The 24,529-nt window shown below is 44.3% G+C and overlaps 1 protein-coding gene across 3 annotated transcripts in view; it reads right to left on the bottom strand.

Moving 5' to 3' along the window:
* Positions 1-22,285: 22,285 nt before the first annotated feature.
* NOS3 (nitric oxide synthase 3) overlaps positions 22,286-24,529 on the bottom strand; it is a 937,759-nt gene continuing 935,515 nt past the window's right edge. For all 3 annotated transcript variants that reach the window (XM_069645958.1, XM_069645960.1, XM_069645959.1), the window contains one exon: positions 22,286-23,311. In XM_069645958.1, coding sequence (XP_069502059.1) covers positions 23,201-23,311 — 111 coding nt within the window. In that variant the 3' untranslated portion in view covers positions 22,286-23,200. The remainder of the gene's footprint in view (positions 23,312-24,529) is intronic.

Raw genomic sequence — 24,529 nt, 5'->3', positions numbered from 1 at the left:
AGGAAACGAGCGAGCGGGTGTGCCGATGAGGAGAATCTCAGTCTTACTAGCATTAAGGCAGAGATCATTGGCGGTACACCAATCCTGGATAGCAGACAGACCGAGATGAGAGAAGGAGAAGAAGTGGCGGAAGGGAGACTGAAAATGAGTTCAGTGTCATCCGCATAGCACTTAAAGTTGGTGCAAAGAGCGGCAATGCGGTGGGCAAGAAGTGCCAGGTATTGCTTGAACAGCCAGGCAGAGAGCTTAAACCCTGACCCTGCGAAAACCCACAGGTAGAGATAGAGGAGAGGAAGGACCCAGGTTGGACCTCGGAGAGTCGATAAGAGAGGAAAGAGGTCAGCCAAGCCAGAGCCTGATCTGTGATACCCAGGTTATCACAGAGACTTGGATACCCAGTTTATCACAGTTTCATGGACTACAACTCCCAAGAAACTTTATTACAGGCATCTTGAAACAATTTCCATGCAATAGTCTTATGTTTCACTTTTGCGTAATAAAAACCCTTTAATTGTATTCCATTGTTAGGTGTTGTGTGTACCTAATTAGCGTGTTCCGTATCAATTGTATGTGACATTGATTTGGTTAAGTACGGTTCAAAAAAAATGAGGAGAGTCTGAAATGAATTCTCTAATTATAGCTCCATCAATGTTTAGTAAATATGAGGAGACACATTTATGTCACCAATTGACCCTGATATGTTATGATTTGTGTGAATTCTTTGTATATCTGTCAGAATTTGTTGAATTTATAACATATTTTTCTGAATTTAGTTAAGTTTTTCTGAAAGGAATTGTTTTGAAAAAAACTTTTTGGATATCGTGAATGTTTCTGGTATCGATTATGTCTTTATTGCACTTATGGTTTATGTATATATTATGTGATTGATCATTTGTTTTAGATTTTCTAAGATGTATCAATACAAAGATTTTTTGTAGCTAACTTCTGTGGCGATTTTGTCTAGCTACTGAAAGAAGTAAGTAGCTTAACGTATCCCAATTCCACTAGAGTCTGGGATACAGAGCCCCCCCAAGAGTCGAAGGAAGAGCAAAGAAGAGAAGAACTAGAGGAGAAAACACTTCCCTGCAGAAGGTTTACAAACCTGAAGAGATCCAGTGTGCTCCCCGGGTTCAGCAGAAGGCAAAGAAAAGGGGCGATTACGGGCAACTTTCCAGAGAAGAGACCTTAGGCATTGCAAAAGGTTTGGAATATCCCTCACTGTTAGAGAAAGTCATCTACTCCATAAGCCAGACCAAAGGTGTCAAGATGTTTAAAAAAGTATATCCAAAGATCCCTGTACTTGGATGAGACCGCACAGGAGCGGATTAACCTTCTTAAAGGATAGTTCCGGGACTTTTTTTTATTGTCCCTACGGTTCGGCCATGTGTTTTTAAGCATAAATCGGTAGATCGTAGAAAACTTTCCTATGGACCTTACCCGCCTTTTCGTCCATTAACACACTCGAAATCAGCCGCCATTTTGTGATAATCCTATCATTTCCCCCCATCGACCTGGCTCACCTTCGTTTGCGGCACTAAATCATATCCCCCGCCCCTGAAACAGACTTTATCAAAACATTCATATTCCCCGCCTCTATCCGTGACGTGACTGCGCTGCGTAGGCAAACGCGCCCAGGCGTCTTCTACGCGACTCCACACAGAACCCGGAAATCAACACAGATCTGCTCACAACACAGCGCACCACAATTCGGAATATGAAACTGTACTTTTAAATCAAACCGCAAGATTGTAAATTTGGTAAAGTACATTTATTTGACATCAAATGTTTAGAGAATATTCAGCGATTTGCATTTTTCTTTGCTCTCGATCCAAAATAGTTCGTCTTGAGGCAAGCGATGTTCGTGTGCAGTACACAGGGTGTTGGTTTACGATAAAATAAGCTCTTCGGTCGCACTGATAATCGCATGGCTGTTCCAACAACGAGGCACTAGGCCACCACAACGGTCTGTATGTTGCATCTAGCCGTTAGTACCGCGTAAGGGCATACTTGTACTTGGCGATCGTCCCATAAAATGGTCAGGGTGGTAACGTTGTTCACGCGGAGAAGCAACTGGCGGTTGTAGAAGCCATCCGCCGGTGTCTGGTACTCGTGACACATACAATAATGAAGGATGTACCTGTTTTAAAAACATAAAAAATGAAATTAGTCTCACCATCAGATCTTTATTAAAATTATTCATTTTATATATTAGGTCGGGAAATTATTTCATAGCTAGGACAGTGCAAGGATACTGAGACAGCCCCCCAGTGCAGGGGTTGACAGGGAGGCAGTGCAGGTGGAGAGTGGAAGGGCCCAGGACCGAGGTCGCAGACAGTGGACTAGTTGTAGCAGGGGAGAGGGAGAGAGAAAGCAGAAGCAAAGAGGAAGGTTTTGAGGTGCTTCCGTAAAAAAAGGAGATGGTTCTCCTCAAGATAGTGCGCGGTACAAAACAATATGCCACATAGAACGAACAAGTACAACTTAACCCGTCTTTAAAGCTACTGTATAGTAATTAAATTGCGGTATAAACTCATCTAAAGAGTTACTTACATTATATTTGCATTTTCCATTGTGTCTGTGCGTAGGGCAGCCCCGAAATACCACTCCTTCTATGTCGACGTTATTTCTTCTAATGAACGAACATTAAATGGCTTTCGTTTCTGAAATTATATTCATTATCGTTTACGTTATTGCACCACACCCCCAAAAAGAAGTCTTTTGGGATGGTCCCGGCCTGTCAAGGTCAAATAACAATAGAACCTTATACTGAGTCGTGGGCCATTCCGGCACCCGAGCAAAAAATCAAAGCAGCTGACCTTCACTTTGAACGAGCACACATTCCTAGTTAGCTACATTCAGTGTAAGGCCATCTCACAGGACTTGAAATTTACACTCCATCTTTGCATTTTGTGTGCGTGTATTTGCAGCCCCAGAGAACCATAAATACGGAGACATTCTATATATTTTGAAAAATGATTTATATTACTGTTTGGTTTAATTCAATGCGCAAATGAACAAGGTTGGAGAGACACATTGCATGTACACTGAGCAATCACTTTTATTTACACAATACATAGCTACACATATTCAATGGGCCTGCGACATGAGGAGACTCGAGAGAACAGACAATCAAATTACAATCATTTAAACCACGATGTGTATTTCTCAATGAGCTCTGCTTTAGGTGGACATGGAACAGAGGCAATGTTGGGTGGCAATGCAGTTGTCCCCTGCACAGGTTCGTTCACAACTCCATGTATGTGCCTATCTAGGACATCAACAATAAGTCTCTCAATAAACTCATATTGCATATCCTGAAACACTGGTTTGATCACCCATTGTTTACTTCTTTTAGTGAAGGCCTTATTGTAGCGAAGCGTCCCTAAAGTTCCGGTCGTCGTCCTTTGTTGACGGCCAACATTATGGTTATGTGCCAAGACCGCTAGAAGAGTCCGATTTATCATGCCCTCCATGCCAAAATGCAATCGTTTTGGCCTGTACTTTAGGCACATATTGTGGAACACCTCCAAATCTCCTGTGTGGCAGAATTCCGTGAGTCCCCTCAAATCTCTTGTTATAGTTTTATCAAATACAATCTTTTCAATGGCTTTGTGAGTGGGTGATGAAGGAATCAACCACTTCTTCTTCCGTGCCTCCTCTGTGGACAAATGGCCATGTTCACAATTGTGGGAATGTTGGTTTGTGGTCCAGCGGTGAACATTGCTACAGTGTAGCATTACTGACCGCCATTTTTCCAGTAGAATTTCCAACGACCCTCCACATGTTTTTGAGCTCCACCAAAGATGGTTGCTGATTGACTTGGACCACTGTGAAATACCTTGCATATCTTTCTTTTTACCTGCAGCCGACATTTTTTTATTGATTGTTTTTGCAAGATGCCACACGTCAAATTGGTGATTTATATTTTTGTACTCTTCTCTCATTGTCTTGGCAATTGAAACGTGTCTGTCCGTGGCTATCAGGTCGATCACCATTCCCCGCGATTGTAGTTCTTGCAATGATGCTACAAAGCCAACTTTCTCCATGGCCACTGAGGATGTACTTTGTGACACCTGCACGACCACCGAACTCACAATTTTCTTACTTTCCATGTCCTGAAAGTGGTAGGTGCAGTACTTGGCTGAAGATCCTGGGCTGTCGCACTGTCCATCACCGGCTAGCCTGAACCGTTTGCCCGCGAATGTACTATCAATAGACATTTTTTCCATTCTCCAAGCTTCGCTAATGGCTGGAAATAGATAATCGATTTGGTATTTGTAGAACTGAGTTTTCGCAATGAAATGGATTCCCACAAACTGAAAGAAATACTCTAACTTTTTAAAACTTGAACCACTAAAAAGTGCGGCCGCTGCACAAAGTAGATTGCCAGCTGGCAGTTGCCCCAGCATGGGTTGTGCAGACCATGAGAAAGGATGATATTTTGTACAGGTGGCATGTATTTTAAGGTTAGTGCCTCGAATTGCACGAGTCACATTAATCAATGGCTCCCCACATACTTCCCCACCAACCGAATGCCCACATTTCATCCGAATAATAATATCAATCAAACAACTATCGAATACAATGAATTTGGCCTCTTTCCTTATACTCTCACTCTGCATCCCAGCTGGTTCGGCCTGTAACGTTGAGGACATGTCACTCACATGAAAGGTAGAATCTCTGATATCGTCTTCCGCTATGTTCAGTGATATTGATGGTGTTTCATTGTCGTCCACTTCATTCTCTTCCATTGCAACATCTGTTCCTTCTCCGGCGATGGGTGAATAAAACAATTTCTTCAACTTTCTCGCGGTCTTAGTTTTTGCGGGTGTGGATTCTGTGAATTGATCTCCGACTGCATACGAACTACCAGGAGGACATTCACTATCAATGGCTGGTGGTGGTGGTATAGCTCCGTTGTCAATCACTTCATATTCTTCCCATTGGCACGATGCATCTCCAGTCTCAAGTCCCTGCCAAAAGGTTTGACAAGCAACATCTCTCGTTCGCTTCACTGTCTGTGTAGATCTAGTTCGTACACCCACTCGCAACTAGAGGACAGATTGGAAAAGGGATGTTCAGTTTAAACACAACTTACAGTATTGAACTATTAACAGTGAAAAACAACATAATATAGTGACCAGGACACTAACCTTCTTTTGCTTTCTTTTCTTTGAAACTTTCTTGCCTCGAACTTCAACATCAGGACGCTGTTGCTCCGACTCGTGTGTGCATGTCTCCACTTCCTCTTGCGCTGCAACGACTATATTTCCATGATAAGCACATCCATCACGCACTGACGCTCCATCGACTCCCTAAAACATAGAACTTTCATTAGTATGTATAATAATATTGAAAACACAAAATGTACTTGGGGACCAATACCCACATACATCTCAATAGCAAAACACGAATGAACGCATTGTGTAGAACATTCAAACGACAATTATTCACGCATTGTTGATCTAGTTAGATGGAACTGTCAAGATCCATACCTCGGGCTCCGCATAGACTTCCATTGATGATATTATTGAAGATGACGCTTCAGCAACTCCCTGAAACACAGTAATTGCATTAGTATGGTTTTCTATTTTGTTAAAAAGAACATAAACTTTGTGCAGGCGTCAACGGCTCATCTAAATAGACCTGCACAAATGATCAGTTGTCTAAAATAAGTAATGGATATCTAAATATGATTCGATTTGCTCGATCGTTGGAAGTGTCACCACCCAGAGATCTGCATCAACTATTAGGGGTGATGTTCTTGTAGAACATTGCGCCGACCCGTAACTGCATGCTCCCCCTTCTTCTTGGACTAATGCTCCATCGACTCCCTGAAACATAGGACTTTCATTAGTAATGAACACAATATTGAAAAAAGAAGAGACATAGGAGGGCGACGACAGAAGGACATATCAATGGCTAAAAACGAAAAACATTGTGTGTAACAATCACGCTACAAGAATACAAGATCTGATGATCTCCATCGATGGAACTGTCCGGAAACGTACCTCGAGCATCTAAGTGACATCAACGGTTGTCGTCAATGCGTGCGTTGGACTCCTCAGCATCTCCCTGAAAGACAGTACTTGCATTATTTTGGATAACAATAATTATAACTGAAAACAGAGACTAGAGGACGAGTACTAGGGTGTACCATTAGGTAAAATAATTACACGATAAATTAAAACTATTGATTTACATGCCTAAAACAAGTCAGTGGCAGAATAGCTAAGTAAGATTACCTGATAGGCGCTTGAAGTGGCTGATGACTGCAATAACGACACGGATGGAGAATCTTCCGCCTTCATATTGAGTGGATACATACATGGGGAAATTGTTGTTAGCTAATGCTACACACTACCGCAAGGCCGAGAGCTAAATCCGTAAACTTGACTCACCAGTGGAGGGATGTGGACGAATAGAGTGGGAATAGCGGTTGAGAGCAATTTTCGCTTTGCTCGCGGTGTGTTCTTCTTTATTAGCAATGATGTGGAGTACATGTCTGAGCTAAAGTGCCTGCTGCAGATGTGGTATCGATCACCCCTCTTGTCCGCAAAGACTTCTAGGACTCTACTTTCAAGCTCAGACGGTGGATATCCGCAATATCGGACCCATTCTCTTATCTGATCTATTGTCTTAGGGAAAACATGCATTATAGTACCTTCAGATTTTTTATGCGTCTTCGAAGGGCAACCGCCAATGGAACAGGCAGGCATTGTGGAAAGTTCTGAAAAGTAAAGATCAACAATTCTCTATGAATACCAATGTGTTAAAAAATTAAATGACACATAAAAGGTTCAATGCAAGGTTCGTTTTGGTTCTTGGAACTATACACGTTATTCACATGCGGATAAGTATTTGAATAACTTTAAAAAAATAGAAAAATAATTTAACTAAACTCAGAACATGTGACTAGTTCTTTGCATGTACTGTCTTGAACGAAAAGAAAACATGGATGCAATTTGATGACTACTAGCAAATAGATATAAATTAAAAAATTGGACGCAAAATGATTATGGTACATGGCCTTACCTTGACGAACAAACAGTTAGATGCAGGGATCAGAGTAGTTTCTTGTCGTAGAACAGGGAGCAGTTCACAGGTTGCAAACTGACGAGTTTGCTCGAAGTGGTCACGGAAGTTCACAGAGACGAAGAGCAGATAACCAGCACCTTCACGGGTTGACTAGCAAAGCGCAAAGAAGTTCTCATTAGAAATATGAAGTGGGTTATAAAGAATTCGAAACAGGGGTGTGTTTGTGAATGAATGACGTGAATATGTCGTGGCATTATGCGGTTTGCAGGGGGGCGTCCAGCGTGAGGGGGGATGCTTGGCAGGAGACACGGGGTCTGGAGGTAGACATGGGAACAACAACCCATGCTCTATAGACCACTTTGAAGTGTACATGGTCTTTGGCACCTCTTGGCCTTTATCGCTCCCTGACAGCTCCACAGTACCCCGGTGCGAACTGCCTTTGATAGGGCGGGGGGGTGGATTGGGGCGGTGGTCGTGCAGACAAGACTCATTTGCCGCAGGGCCTCACCAAGGAGAGGCCATCTAACTGCATGTAAGAGGCAGGCTGCAGGATCTAGTACATGGAAGGCAGGGGGGTGAGTTTATAAATACCTAACCATCCCAGGAGAATATATGGGTGCAGTTCACCCTGGAGACCCTGGATGCCTAGGCAGTTAGTCAGCAGCAGGCTGGCCTGTGGTGGCAAGGTGGCACGGGCCAGAGGGGGTCATCTCTGTACCCGGTGCCCAAAAGGATGATTTATTATGATCAACCATATTGATTATTTACCTATAACCATGTTTTGTATGAATAAAATCCAACGGCCTTTTATTGCCAACGCTTGAACAAAGTGGTGTGGTAACAACCATTGTTAAAATATATGTTGAGTTTTATTTTAGATCTTAATTTCAATTGAACATAAATAATAAACATTACACATTGTAAAGTTCCGGTTGCAGCACATCCAGGGAAAATCCGCGGTATTGTCCACTGTCGCTGGGGAAATGTTGTCTAATGGCAAGTACCGCACAGGCAGGTATTACTCTCCGAACGCGGTGTCCGAGCCTCCCGTGAAGCCACCAAGTGAAGCACCGATAGGCCACCAGCCAGTACCACCTGTGAAAAAGAAAGATGCAAACTGTATTAAAATGACAAAACTTTATTATAAATGTCGATTCAGGTAAAAAATGTCATTCTGCTTTGAAAAAAATTCTATCTAGAAAATGCACAATATGGAACCAATTTACATGCGTTCGAATGATATGTAGATGTAATTTTATATGTGGGAGACGACCATGAAATAGTAGTGGCATCACTGACATCACAACCAGAGCATACGTACTCGTTACTCGGATTACGCGGACGAACAGTGCCGCGAAGTTCGTGCATAAGCACCATCATCATCCTCAACACGGCCCGTGAGAGGCAGGCTTCCCTGAACTCTGGCAGCTCGGTGATGCATTGCGGACTTGGCTCGCCTTCCGAAATGTAGGCCAAGCACCTGGAATTTTCACGGCAGCAGCAGTTCTCCTCCTCAGTTGGCATTAGCTCGCACCGATTGCACGTGCACCAGGTGGAGACGCCGTCCATGCGACATGGTCCAGGCTCTTCATCCGTTGGCTGGTCCTCCCAACTGCCGTCCGAATCCCCATAGTTTTCGCGTGCTTGCCTTTCCAGTAGTTCCTCCTCGGTTACTCGGGCTCGTACATATACGGCATTATTGTAGCCATTGTGTGGTAAAGAAAGTAAAATAATTTACAGAGATGGTACAGGTGTTCACAAGGCCTAGAAGCGGCGAAGGTAGCTGACCAGAGCACAGAAACGAGTCACAGAATACTCAAAGTAACACAGAGAGAGTAATGGAATCGAAAATCTGCTGCTGTGTGTTGTGAAAGGGTGTGTTTATACTTATTGAGGAAAGAGGCGTCCTGCCATTTCCATGGCGACACTTCATTAGCTGAGGCGCAGCGATTGTTGACACGAGACGTGCTTTGGCGTTGGGAAATGGGCAGTACGCGTCTGCTGATGTCAGGCTCAGGGGCGGGGGATATGATTTAGTGCCGCAAACGCAGGTGAGCCAGGTCGATGGGGGGGGGGAAATGATAGGATTATCACAAAATGGCGGCTGATTTCGAGTGCGTTAATGGACGAAAAGTCGGGTAAGGTCCATAGGAAAGTTTTCTACGATCTACCGATTTATGCTTAAAAACACATGGCCGAACCGTAGGGACAATAAAAAAAAGTCCCGGAACTATCCTTTAAGGGAGATAAGAAGTAATCGCCCCATAACCCATGAAGTAGCTGATCCACAAGCACAGGAGATATCTAAAAAGGGTTTGATAATTACCAGTTCAGAGGATAAGCCTCTTGCTCCTGTTGAGGTGCTAGGCAAGATGCTGCCCGAAGCTGGAGGAGATGTACTGACAACAGCAGCAGCTTAGGCTGTAATCTCTTACTCAATGAATTTTCTGTTCTGATGATGCAGACCAAATGGGGTTCGAAAGAACATGCAGAGCGGTGGTCTACCAGTAAGAAAAATTATTCGAAGTATGACAGGGATCCAAGTACAGAAGATGCAAGGGAAATACTTGAACAAGCAAGGGTGTTTACTCCATATCGCCTCCTAGTTATCCTTGCCTATTCTCCACCATCCCCTAGGTGAGAAGGAGATCACCCTCAGATGAGGTGTGGAGATTAGAAAGGCATGCCAACTATAGAACAGGGGTTGGACTCTGTCAAGACCGCCTAGCGGTAAGATAAGTGAAACCCATAACCCTGACAAAATTATACCAGACACGAGGAAAACCCCAAGAAAAGGAAGGGTCCCAAAAAGAAAACCTCCAGCATTTCTATGGGTCCTCCAACAAGACCCAAAGATTTATTTCAAGTACCAGTAAATGTAAACCGGCAGAACATAATCGCCAAGTTAGACGCGGGAAATCAGGAGAATGGTATTCCTCAGACTAGTTTTCAGAGGTAGGATTTCTGAGAGAACAGCAAAGTATCCACCATCTCTATTCATGGCTGTTGGGACTATTATTACACGACCAGGTTGTTAGTGGAGAAGGGAGAAAATCATGGGAGGTGGAGGCCAGAGTATTGCTGGGGTCACCAGAAGACATGCGCTTGGGAATAGACTTCCTTGAATTCAACCAGTGGTTTGGTTGTCGGCCCCAGAGGAAGCCTTGGCAGAGGATAGGACCCTGACCAAAAACAAACCCAGGCTATCGGGGAAACAACCCTTGCAGGTAGAACAGTCAACCTATTGGGAAATTAGGGAATGGTATACTGCACATATCTAATACAATATTGTGGCAATCGTCTAAGGTAGCAAAAACATAGGGAAATGGTGTGGGGTATGTGACGACTACATAGTGCCAGCATCGCATCAGCCCATAGTCTGTCTGCATGTGGGACTGATAAGACCAGTCCTGAACTATTCCAATATCCCCAGGATAGAGCGACTAGTTAGAAAATACCAGGTCCCAAAGAAACTGGGTATTTGGGACGGCATCCTCCAAGGTGCATCAGGGTTAGAAATCCAAAATCCGAAGCAAATTCCAGAATGTCTTCCAGGGATTCCGAAAGAGAGCTGCTATGGGGAAACACTAAAACAATCAAAGGAGGCTCCTTAGTCAACCAGTGCAGATGCCTGAAAGGAAAAACCTTACTTGTACTAACTCCCACCCCAGTTCAGAAGAGGGGTGCACTCCAGTGAGGTGGAAAAGAGCCCCAGAAGAGGGATGTGCTCCAGTGTGGCAGGGGAGAACCCCTTGAATCCCAGAAGAGGGGTTTTCTCCAGTGAGGGGGAGGAGAATGTCGTGAGACCAGAAGAGACCCTTGACCCAAACAAAAGGAAGTGAGGGGGTAGTAAGAGAGTGTCTTTGATCCCCGGAAGAGGGGATGAGTACCAGAAAAGTGTATCCCCTTGAGCCACAGGCAAGGGGTATGCTCCAGTGAGAAGTGCGGATGTCCCCGTGAGGGCTGTGAAGAGAAGGCGGAAGTGAGAGTGACTGATCCACAGGCAAGGGCATGCGTAACGGAGGGGGAGAGCCCTTGAACCCTGGAAGTGGGAAGTAACAGTGAGGAGAGCCCCAATAAGGGGACGACTTTTGGGACACTTGACAAAGGGAGGAATCCCTAAAATCATGAGAGGTTCAAAGGCATTGTCCCCCAATAGAAAGGATAAGACCTGAGCGCTCTAAATCAATAAGTAGGAGACCATCCTATCTGGGCCTTTCTGTATCCCTTTTTGTTTGCCATCCTACATATATAATCCTGCTTTCAAGGACTTCGTTTCTCAAGACCTTTTATGTTCCCGCCATCCTGAAATCATTTCTATGCAATAGACCTTTTGCTTAATAAAACCATTTCACTTTATTCTGGTGTCTGTAATTGCATGTTCTCTCGGCTACGTGACAAATGGATAAAGAGACAAAGGGCTAGGAAGTCCAAGTAAAAGGACGTACCAAAGTTATACCTTTGTTTTTTTTAAGCACATTTTCTCTCCTGCTGTTACAACTTAATCAAGACGAATTTGTGGGTTTGTTGCTGGAGACCATTAGGCGTTTTCAAACAGATTATCAAAGGGCATGTTAGATGCAACATAAAGAGCCGTTAATTTGTGTGTTTGTATGCACAGGCATGCCAGGTTAGGAATATCTTCCCTACATTATGATATTCAGGATATAGTTCTCTATCTTTACTTTGTCAACAAGATCCTTTTTGCACAATCTACAGACGTTTTGCAGGAATGCAAAAATACATATGTGCTCTTTTTAATGATTTCTCTGAACCTGCATGTTATCTGACAAACTTTTATGATTTACAACGTTTTCCTCTATGGCCAAGTCTCAGAGTGAGGAGCAAATCTAAATTCCACCAACTTTTCCCTGGTCACTGGTGCATTACGTGGGCCACACATCGCCTTCTCCCTTCCTTGAGAGCCGCTGCACTATGCCTTGTTCAGGTGATTCTCGGGTCCCAGTGAGAAGAGGACCGCAGCTGGCCAAGAGAGCCCCAGTTTCCCCGCATCCCACCCACAACCCATTACACCATTATGTAACAGGGTGCCAGAAGCGCTAAGCTACATGACCCAAAGAGCTCAACAAGGTACTATAGGGTGCAAGAGATGCAAGTCTGTGTTGTGTGGGTTTCAGTCTTGTCCCTAGGCGTTTTCCATTCCAGGAGCATGAATAGGATCCTGTCAGCCATTTTACCAGCTTAACGTTGAGCATATTGAAATAGTAAAGCAAGGCTGACGTGTCTAGCACCCTAGTCGATACACATATACATCCTTTAGGCTCTGCCTTCGGCCTGTTCCTGCAGCCGACCAGGCTAGAAACTTATTCTACGAATGCTGCATAAAGCAGCCAATAGAATTTAGAAGACGGTGGAATGCAAATCCTCCATTACACATTGTACCCTTTCCTATATAAACCTCTACCACACCCCAACCACCAGTTTCTGTATTCCACCGGGTTAGGTGTGGTGGGGTGGGTGAACTGCTCTCATCCATGGCTTTTGAGATGTGTTTTTTCTCTGCTTTGGGTCCCTGTTTGTGACTCAAATTGTGGTTGTTTTTATTTTTTAACCTATGGGGATTTACCTCCGACTTTTTTATGCAATGAAGGATTCAGTGAGTTTTTTGTAAACACATTTGTTATTAACAATTTTACTGTTGGGGATCCCGTGCAGAACCTTAAGGGATTTAAAGCATGTTTTCACTGCAGGCCTCCCTCCTCTGCAGCTGATCCACACAGGGTCTGCGGCACAAGGCGTGGCAACTTGCTTCCAGTGCAGTCCTGTGCGTTATGCACTCAAGAGAGGGCATTCCTCTGAAGTCCCCTTCGGCACATTCAAATCGAGGGTTGGGGTCAAGTGCTGTAGCCTACAGACCAGTTTGCCCTGAACTGCTACCGTTCGAACGCAGATTAGGGGTGTTTGTACGGGTACCAGGCAGGTGGCAGTATACAGGAAGTCACGCCTTCGTTTTGTGGTGTTCCTGGGGACTCTTGATGCGTTGTTAGCTTGTGGCCTTCCAGCATACATGTAACCCGTGGGCCTGCTAATGTGAGTGGTGTAGCCACATCTAGCCTTGAAGCCACAACACCTGTTCCACCTGACAGGGTGACAGTGTTATGAAAGTGGGGCACCAATACATTGGTTCCACACCACTAAGGTCACCCAAGCCATGAGGTGGATTAGGCTTTGACTGAATTCTCCTGAAATGGCAGTACTCTCAGCCCATCCTTTGGAGGTAAAGCTCTTCTACCTTATAAACCCAGTGTTTTTTTTTTGCTGGAGGCTATGATAGCATACAAAATGCCCAGAGTCCTGTCAGCTAGAGCTCCATCCTAGAGTTGCTGACATGCACCGAAGCGCCCACAGGAAAAAGCGCGACTCCAAGCGTACCAGGGCTGACTTTCTAGTATGGCAGTCGTTATTTATGAAGCGACATAACGAGGATAGGTAGGAGTCCAACAAACATTGTTGCTAGTCTTCAGTGGGATCTATTTTTACTCCAGGACTGGTCCTAGCCAGTAGAGGAGATTCCTTTGGTTGATCCTGAGTGACGACGATTAGGGGGATCATTATCCCAGATAGGGGTGGAGTCCCTTCATGAGACTCCCATGACTCCTCTGATCACAGAATTCTTAACGCCAGTCCTGCAACTGTCTTCTGCGAGACCCACAGTCCCAAACATATGTTTGGTATCAGACATTGAGCTTTAGTCAGTGATTTTTAATTTCCAGGAGTTGCCCGGTGCCTTCGTCACCAATGATTTGAGGCCTCCTGCTCACCCATGGCCTTCTGCTGTCCAACAGAGCAGGAGATGGGCACCTTGACATCATGGTTGGAATCTGACTGTCTCTTAGGCATTTTGTCTTTGGACGGTTCTTGGTCTCAGGAGTCTGCCCCCATGGATATTCTGTCAGTCCGTTCTTCTCCAGATTGGGCACCAAATGTGGCTGAGATCTATCGCAGGGATGTTGGCATAGCCGACACCGCTTCCTGAGGTTGAGGCATAGAGCAGCATCTCCCACCTAGTAGGCAGTTAAGCAGTGTCATGTTAAAAGCCTTGGAGGCTTTAGCCATTCCTACCGCTCTGCCCCTCAAAGATTTCAGTCTCAAGAAGGCAGCTGTTTGCTAAATTCAGACCAAAGAAGTCTTCCTCCTTTATCGCTCTGGAAGCCACAGTGTTCTTTGGTTCCATGGAAAATCTCTTTTCAGGAACCAGCCCTGACGGTGTGTTGGATGCGGAATACAGATTTGTTTAAAGAAGGATTTTGTAGCAGTTATGAGAAACTTCTCAGATGAATCAGTTTAGGTCTCAGTGGCCTTGGACAACGTCTCAGCTTTTGCAGTTTCTCATTCCGTTAACAATGAAAGCAGGACATGGGACACCAGCTGTTTTAAGAAAAATAAAAGTTTGACTTCTGAGAAGCCGACAGTGCCTCAATCCTTTCTTGCTCTTCTGCACGCAATTGGTTGAGAGGACTATGTTTGCTGAACCTCTGACCCTGGAGACTACGGATGAGCTTGCCTTCCTCATAGGCCTAGCTAAAGGGACTTCACTGCAGCAACTTTTCAATTGGCGAGATGTGACTGGCACTGTAGCCAGTGCCATATCCCAGGGTGATGTTATGCGACGGTATGCCCCTTTTGAAGGCTTACAATCTGAATAATGACATTAAGGATAAGTTCCTCAACCTCCATTTTGGTGGGAAGTCAACGTTTGTGCCTAACACAAACGAAGTCCTGCAGCAGTGCTAGTTGTAACCATAGACTGCCTACGACCCTGGCCTCCATCTGGGTTGTAGGTGAAACATATGGGCCATCTTATAGCTTTTTACAAGCATTCAAGGCATGCAAGTCAAGACAACCTGACAAGTCAAAGTTTTACTCTGCTTCTAAAAAAAAAGTGCATTTAGACCAGAAACACATGGGGTTCCGTAGAGTTAGATGACCAGACCAAAGCTTATACTATCAGGAGATGGGGTCTGAGCCCTCTATTAAGTTAAACATCTTACCAGTAGGAGGACAGCTAGGCCAGTGTAGGAACCCATCCCCTAACACAGACCCAAAAGTCTAATAAATGGACACACCCCGGAGACCAGGAGATAGATTGCAATTTGAACAAAGTTTATATCAGGTAAAAAATGCACGTAGAGAACTCTGATGCCTGAGAGCGCCTTGCCCAACGATACACTGGAAGCACATTAAGAAGGCATCACGGGTCAGAATATGGCATCATACATATGTGACAATTCCGAGGAATGGATTGGCTACACGCCTATTTTGGCCTAGCTCCATAAGGGATGCCTGGTTATCATTGGCTGGTGCTGCTCTTCGCTCTTGTTATGCACGTGGTCAGCTGAGCTCATCTCCGAAGGTCGAATTTGGAGATGGCTACACACATATTCTACCCAACTACTTCTAATCCCAAGATGCCAGAACATAAGAGATATAGCACCTATAAACAATAAACTGGAATGAGGGGTGCTTAGGGTTCACTGACAGTTATAAGTGCATGACGCACTTTATATTCTAAAGTCTATAAACTGTTACACCTCTAGGCCCCTGTGCTTACGTACCACTGACAGGGGGTGTTTGGTCTACCTGTTGTGTCATGCTTTAGATGGACACGTTACTAAGTCAGAGAATGCAGGTATGGGGATAAGTGGGGTGGGTGTTCTGACTTGGTGACTGTAAGGGGGTCAGATGTGTATTGGCATCAAAGGACCTGGGGGCTTTGGCAGGGAAGACTTTAGTCTGGCTAGGTGGGGGAGCGGAGGGAACATCGACAGGTTTGTGGAGACGAATGGGCAAACAAGCCAGGACTTCTGAAACGATATTAAAGATTTGCAACAATGCAGGGCCAGACTTCTGTGAGAACTGGGTTTGTGTGGAGCTAGCAGGAGGCGGGGTAGGGGTTGGGGCAAGGCTGACTGTGCAAGGCGTTTGGGAGAGGGGGAGACTAGCTTTTTAGAGATCATCTCTGGGCCTAGTAAAACATGGTATTCGGGTGGCACACCATGGAGGCGAGGCTGGATGCAAAGGTGTTATCCACTGCTATTGATTTAGAGTTGGGTTCGAATTAAGCAAGTAGACAAACTTGGAGGGACGTCTCCCACCTTTAGCAGGCCCATTTAGTGCGGGAATGTCGATGGGGGTACGAAAGACCATCTCCTCCCCAACACTGGCATTGGTGAAATGTCACAAAAGATCAGTGAGTCTTGGACATAATCAGAAAGGGTTAGTTTCTGAGGTTACTGCACGTTCCACAGTTGTCTTCTCCATATTACCAGCTAGTAACCGCTAACTCCTCTTGAAGAAATATAAACTAAACTATTATTTCTGGATGCCATCAAAGGGGTCCCGGAACACAGATTCTGGACTCATTTTAAATCTGCTCCTTCCGTCTGAATTTAGGGAGGCATGCTTCTGTCCCTTGCATGGCACTGAAACAAAGGTTGCAAGCATCCTGGACAATCTTTTTATGGAATTCAAGCAGGCAGCGTCAGGGCTCTAATACTTTTGGAACTATCTTTGGCCGTAGACACTGCTCACCGTTCCATTTTACTCACCAAACTATTTAACATCGATTTTGAGATCTGGCTTTATGCCAGATTGAATCTTTCCAACATGCGAGTCGACAAAGGGTAACTTTTTTTTTTTTTACACTAATACTAAGATTTGGCAGCTTAATTCCATATTGACAGGGGGATACCCATTTGCCATCTTCTGTGCAACATGTATTCCTTCACATGGGCACATTTTTAGCACATTTTACCGGCACTGCGAAAATTGTACTGGCTGCGAGTGTGGCAGAGAAAAACTAAGAAGTCCATGTGCATGGTACATTGAGCCATCAAGAACCAGGACATGAGCTTTCTAAGCAGAGAAGGTGGCCCACTACATTCCACGGCACTCTGGGGGGGGAATGCATGCATTATAGATTTAGAAAAACTAAAGACGGAAGTTGCTGGTTCGCAGTTCAGGCATCTAAATTGTTCAGCAGGATACCCTTCAACGGCCATTCATCTGGCAAAACTATATGTTGCCGAGGTCTGCTTCCCCTTCACTTGGGCCGTGTGACTGGGCATGGTTGTGTTGGTGCTAACGCGCCAGCCTGTTGATGAAGATGTGCACTTCACAATACTGGTAGGATAACATAATGCTGTGTTGATGACTAGTACTGGGGGAAAATTCTCCCTGCGAAACTGGTGAAATTCGCACTGGTTTCTGCTTCTGCGCGTTCTGCGGCTGCACCCTTATGGTTCCTCCGCCATTGGAATTTCACATGCCAAGCCGAGTATTTCGGGCGTGGATTCTCGTGAGTGCCGGTACAAAGGTATGTTTTGAGCACCGTTGTCAGGTTTCAGCTGCGCAAATTATTCTGCTGTGACCCGAACGTTTTGGGGCATGACTCGCTGTTTCATGTGCTGTCGCAATGCAGCGCTGTGAACATGCGCATAGTCACTACATGTGCATCCCGCGTGGGCGGAAATGAAAAGGACCTGTATGTGTGTGTGCGCGCGAAAGCGAATCATACGAAATATGCGAGGTACTCAAAATTCGGTGCTTGCGTGGGCTTCGGTGGTGGTTCGGCATGCGATAGTGAAAATATTTCTAATTTCATGACCCGCCGGATGAGAGCGAACATTTCAGGTGAATCCATCGGTGTGGCGTAACAGCAGAGATGGGCGAAGTGGATCAAAATTTGAGAGATTTCGTTTACGGTGCTGGCAGAGTGGAATCTAGCAATTTCGCCCAGCACTATTGATGACCAACGTTTCTGGGACCATTTGTATGTGTGTTGGTTTGGGAGATGTAACCAAGGCCATGTGGAATGACCATTTTTGTTTGCCTAATATTTCAGAGGTCCTTGACATTCAAAGGTATCGAGGGTAGCTGGCTACCTAATGGCTCCCGGTCAAAGAACGGATCACTCTCAAAATCCTCACCCTCACTCACAAATGCCTCTCTCTCTCCGCCCCATCCTATCTATCAGAAACCATCCTCAAACCTTCCTCCTCCCGTCCCACCAGGACGCAATACTCCAACCTAATCTGCATCCCACGCATCAAAAAAGCCAAAGCCGGAAGGTCTAAGTTTCCCCTACATTGCAGCCAAGACCTGGAACGCTCTCCCTGCAGACATCAGAGCGGAAAACGCACTCCCCATTTTTCGCAGGAAACTGAAAACCTCATTCCTTGCAAAATAATTGGCAAACTCTCAGGAATCCATGTAAATATACTGCATTGCTAATGTATGCATGTCTACTGTAAATTCTGTATTGTATGTAATTACTGTATCCTATGTAACTAAGATATTGTCTGTAACAAGCGCCACGATGCCCCCGGGCTGACGTGCGCTCTACAAATCTGAATGAATAAATAAATAAATAAATAAATAGCTGATTTATCTTCGTCATTCCATCAGGTGTCTATTGCTGAAGAATCATATCACGTGACCTGTTTTGCGACCCCCTTAACTGTTTTTTGAATTTTTTAGGAGGCCATTTGGTGGCTGTTTCCCAGCATATTATACTTCTGGCGGGTTTTGTTTTTACTGCGTGGAATGACCATGACTTATGATAAAGTGCAACTCGTGTTGTTTTTGGTTGAATGTTATTCTTAATTTGAGGAGGATTTTATCAATGTGGAACCACTATGCATGTTACTTAAGAAAGGGGAAGGTTATGTGTGGGGTGTCAACAACGTTGAGCATTTAAAATAGTTAAAGACGAGGTAAGTGGGTTGCCAATTGAGTGGTGCTAACATGCATTTTACTTCTGATGTCAGTGGAATGGGATGGAGGCTATGTTCACACAGGTGGTGAGTGGTAAGGGGAAGACCATAGAACTTGCTTCTACTGGTAATGAGGGGAGCAAAGCTGAATTAATGCATGGTAGAAAAAGACAATTCCTAGTGCCATTGACATGGAAAGATTTACGTTTTTTCTTTCTGTAATTGCTTTTGTAGTGAAGGCTAGCCATAAGCCTTCAATTCAAATGTCTTTGTGAAAGATTCAGCAGGCAGACCGGCAGCCACACATTGCATATCGAGGTGGTATTTAGGTATGTATATTAACAATTATAAGGGGGTGTATCTTATAGGGGACGGGACATGGCAATAGACTGCTTGCCCCGTTTGATCATTAATGATGTTGTGAATATTGAGCTCTGTGCCGAAAAAAGAGAAGAGAATGTGTTAGTGGCGGCATAGGATGTCTGTTATGGAAGAACAAGGGGAGAAAGGAGGAGGAGACTCTTAGACAGATATGTCGATGGATTGGCACAGGCAGGTCCGAGCAGAAGTCCTTACCTCCGAAATGATTTGAGTATCACTAAGCTAACGGTGTTTATAGGGCTAAAGTGTTGCCTCCATTGGGAGTGTGGCAATTGATCACGGAAATTGCCCAAGAAGAACATTTGGGAAGGAACACATAAAAGGGTAGGCTACAGGACTGGAATTGGTGGCTAAAGACAGATTCTGAAATAAATACATTTGTGAGAGAGTGAGCGGAAAATGTTAAATGTGACAAAATGAAGGAGACTCGAGAAGTGCCTTTACCGCCAGTGAATATTTCTGGGGAACGAAGGAACATGTTAGCCATGGACATTATGGTCCTTCCAGAGATTAGGGAGTGATTCTCAATTAATCACTGCATGATAGGCTACCATTCCAAGGGAGTGCAGTGGAAGCAGTGTTGGAGTTCAACACACAGGAAGTGACTTTGAACCTGAATGGTTCCTGGAACAATTATAACAAACAGTGGTGCCTAGTTCAGTTCCACTGAAATGCAGTCCTTTTGGGAAGAATGTAAGCAAGCATTCCATTCCATTTTTATACCATCCTAGAGCTGAAGTGTTGATGAAGTCAAACAAGTGATCAAAAGGTGTATACAGGTTGCTAATGGCGCGCCAAGGAGAGAGATTCTTCAACAGTTGGTGCGTACTGCACCACTCCCATACCAATGCAGGGGTGTCGGCATTTGTTTCACTCAAAGATAGGGTGCCAGCAATCTACATACAGCCTAGTTGTTTGGGAAGAGCCACAATTTGACAGTGGATATGAGTGAAACCAAGGAGGAATGGGAGTGGGGGGGGGGGTTGTTTGTTTTGCTTCTTAATGCATTTTAAGGGTATGCTTCTGTTCTTCCCCAGCTGCCTCTTCTGGAAATACTGCCTTTGTGGACTGTTCAAGGAATGTGAATCCAGGCTCCCAGTGTCTTATTTATATGATGATTTGGAGTAGGGAGGCTGATGGGCTACAACAAAGTCACACTTTTCAGTTACCTGTAAGACTAATTGTACTCAACAAGTCCCGTCTAAAAGTCTACTTAAAGAAACTCTCTCTACCATTTCACCTCAAGAGAGAGCAGTCACCACCTTTCATTGCTGCAATCTTCCCAGAGACCACTAAGAAACGAGGGTCTTTTGTATCCCAATGATTCCATCTGCCCAAACTGCTTACAAATTCAGACTAATATGATAAATCACAAATAACACGAAAATCGCTGGGTTTGGTGTACACATTTAACATCTCAGCTTTGCAACTGCCACCTTATACCCGATTCATAATGCCTAAAGGTGGAGCAAATCTGTAGACACCTGATCATCCAAGATACATTTCGGGAATCTTTGTGAATGGTATTTGTATGTGTCCATCTCAAAAAAGCTACAGGCATCTCCAGATCTCAGCCTCCTCGCCCCCCCCATCGTATAGATCCATTCCTGAGAGCAGTTTAGAGAGTATACAGCGTGCACCAGATGTACAAACATTTTCAGAAAATGAGATGTCTGTGATGGATCTATGTTGTTTCTACAAATTTCTTTTTCTTAGATTTTGCCCTCCCTTTTCTCCCCCCTCAACTTTCTCTTATGGGGGTTCCAATCCCATTCTCACCAGGAGCACCCTTCCCTCTGCCCCAACCATGCTTATACATTTCCCCTCACACATTTATTGTTGGCCACTTACCCAAAATCGTAATTGATATGTTGTTTCCTGATGAAGCACATTCAATGTAACAACGCATTCCTTCAAGAATACATTACTACGCATCCCCCTTTTTCAGCCCACCAACCCCTAGCCTCACTTTCTTTATATCTCTTTTGTTGATGTTTCTGCCTTGTTCTGTATGCGATTCTTTTCCTTGCCTACCCACCGGGAAGGCAACCCTCATATACAAGCAGAAAATAATTGATATGGGGTGTAAGCCTCTAAATGGCAGTATTTATCATTGCACTTTGGGTGTCACAGTCCCAAGCAAAGTAAGGGAGTCCTTAGTAAAGTTAGGGAACTCTTCTGACTCACCTGACCAAGGCAAAGCCTATGGTGTAATATCATCACTTGCCTTCAGGATAAAGGGGCATAACTCGCTGCCTGGCTTTATTATGACATGCTGTTTGGTGACAATGCATGAGCTGCAGGTACAGCTTCATTGCAACTTATACATAACTGGCTGCTCATCATAAGAACAGTGGGTTTCTTCCCATTTCTGTCACCCATTTCCTTCGCCTCTGTGGTGATTTATGATAAGCTAGCAATGGCATCCTGTTCTAGTCCTTTGTTTTTGGTCATTTGGCGAGTTACCCAGAGGAATCCACAGCAAATACCGAATCTAGGCATATCCACAAGCATTAATATTGAAACAGTTCAGAGAGAGAGAGAGAGAGAGAACCCTACGATTTAAAGGGTGTGCCCCAGAACATAAGGCTAACCGCTGAGCAAAGAAGTCATGTTCTGTTATTCTTCTGGAAATGTGGGAACATTGCCAAGGATCATCACAGTTCCCTGGTTATTCGCGGTTATTGTCCAGATGGTGATATAGGCATTTTCCTGTGTGCACCTCTTTAAATACAACCTGAGGGAACAATAGCTTAATGATACCACATCCACAAAGGACTAAGCACATTTCAAATCGTCTTCAATCCATAATCCTAACCCTTTGAGTGACAGTAGGTCCCATGGCCCCAGTTCCCCGTGTCTCGGTGACCCACCAAAGCTTTTATTGTCATAGGATCTGCAATGGTGTTTAAGAATGGTGCAGGACAGGTGCAGACTTTCTTGTTTGAGTTAAGATTCTTCAGAAAAGCTTCCGCTCTGCCTTGATCATGCACATTTTAATCCCCGAATTCAGTTTCTGGTCGCATTCACTAAGTCTGATGCAGCAAAAAAAGTCAAATATTGGTCTCATCCATAGATGTGATCCAGGCACCACTGGCTCCAACACACTGAATTATAAGACTGTGGAAACCTTTTTATCTTAAATTATTTTATTTAAAAATTAAACATTTTCTCCACCACCTCCTGGTTTGCAAACTTAGAATCAAATTTCAGAAAAAAATATACTAGTATTCACCCAAGAAATAAAGTCATCATCCATTTATAAACGAGAGGGATTTAGATGGGGAATAATATCTGATGCTAACCCGCGCATCCCATGAAGGCAGAAAGTTAAGTCCCCACATGCAGAAAGTGATCACTATCCCTTTTCTCCATCACCCAGACAAAAACCACCATTACACCCGCCTTAATTTTCTAATACTGCTGCCACTATGACTCCCTGTTCTTCTCCAAGTACTTCCCCTGATGCTGAGCACCCTCTCAGTTGACACATTATCTAGAGAGTAGCCCTAATCTGTTCCCTCTTTTGTCTCTCCCATCATCATTGCACAGGCATACAATCATGTCACATGCAGCCCTGGCCAGACATACAGGTAACACATGCTTCTCTGCTTCCCCGCCTTGTAAAATTGCCAGTTGCTAAAATTAACAATGTTCTCATTCTGTGAAGCAAGGCCATGGATGAGGATTGGCACTATACAGCACGGGGTACAGTGATTTCTCTCAGACCAAGTTTGTTTGGATCTGATGTCTCTTTTGAAAAGAGTACAAGTGCACACATATGTTTATGAACATTAAGTACGGGTTGCTGGTGGGGTGTCTGGTCCTGTGTATTTGTTGCCAAGGTTCGTGCGACAGTCAATGGACGGTGCTCACCGAGAACAAGCCAATAAGTACAGCTTTCATCACATCAGGAGCAGTTTCTTGAGAGAACAGGATTATTCTTGCACCAAAAAGATAGGTAGACTGTATTAACATAATCCATATGGCCACAATTCACATGCAGGTGCTCTGGCCAGCTGAGGTCACACAGCTGCGAGGACCAATCATGCTCCTCTCTTCTCCTGCAGTGAGAAGGACTGGCATCGAATCTTGGTTGTTATCTCTTGCGTCCTTAGAGTGATGCCAAATATGTCCTCATGGTATCTGTTCTGGTCCTAGGGTTGAGAGAAAAGAACACACGTGAGGGCCTCATTGCATTATAAAATATGAGAAAACGTGCTTACAGATGCCATGTGCCTGACTCGGCTCTGCAACAAGTCTATATTACATTTATCAAGCATGGATTGATTCAAGTGTTTACATGAGAACTTAAAAAGATCATATTTGACTTTAAACTTTTCAAATTTGAGAATATAATACTAGAGGAAGTTATGATGGATTATTTCTACCGCGCTTAATACCCAGAGGTTTCTAAGCGCGTACCCGGGGATCAAACCTGTGTTGCTCTGTGTCGTCTTGTTTCCAAGGCGAGCACAGTTGCCCCTGAGCTATCCTCCCAAGACCAAGTTAAAAGTATAAACGCAGTTTGGCCACTGTCTGGAGCCAAGTATTTTGAGGCCAAGTATTTTGTTGACCTTGTATTTTTCCTGTTTCACTTTTTTCATGCAATTTTATCTGCCATTTGCCAGCTGATAGATTAATTTGTACACACCTTGAGACAGCACCTGGACATTTTAGACTGTACATTGACGCCTGCTTTAACTGGCATGTGTGGCGAGGACCGGCATGTGATGACGTACTTGGGCATTTGAGTAGAGAGCAGAAAATGGCAAGACAGGGATAGCATGGTAAAGAGTCACAATGCAGGTAAAGCAAAATAACAAACAATATTGGGGACAAGTAGATGGGACGGATTTCTGATATATGTGAATGTTGGGTGCATTCAGAGGGAGAAGTTGACAATCTCATGATTTAACGTAATTGGGGTATGCTGAATTCGATTAACCTGGTTCCCAAGATTTTTTTTTAGTACTTGACCTTTTAATTCGCACAAACAAAATGGCCACCAAATTGCATTATTATGGTAATATATTATAAAATAATGTTCATGTAATTATCTCATTTGCATTATAGTGCAGTCCACATCTTGCACCTATCGCTCCAAACACGTGTGAGCCAGTATTCACTGCCCCTGTAGATATTGCCTGGCTTAAGAAGTCTGAAGAGGATGAGCCCTCGAAACGAGCAGATGCTACAGACTTAGCTTCCTTTCTGAGATGTCAAGATTCCGAGATAAGACCTTCTTGGACAGTATTCAATCAATCAATTCGTCAGTAGAGCCAGGCAGCATCAGGATACCTACCCATAATTCCAGCTCATAAACTGGATACTTTAAATACAGTTGTGAAGAGATGCATGACAATATCTTTACA

Source organism: Ambystoma mexicanum, chromosome 2p (assembly GCF_040938575.1).
Source record: "Ambystoma mexicanum isolate Mex_15411 chromosome 2p, UKY_AmexF1_1, whole genome shotgun sequence".
In the NCBI taxonomy this organism is placed as follows: Eukaryota; Metazoa; Chordata; class Amphibia; order Caudata; family Ambystomatidae; genus Ambystoma; species Ambystoma mexicanum.
This window is presented reverse-complemented; position numbering and strand designations above follow the sequence as displayed.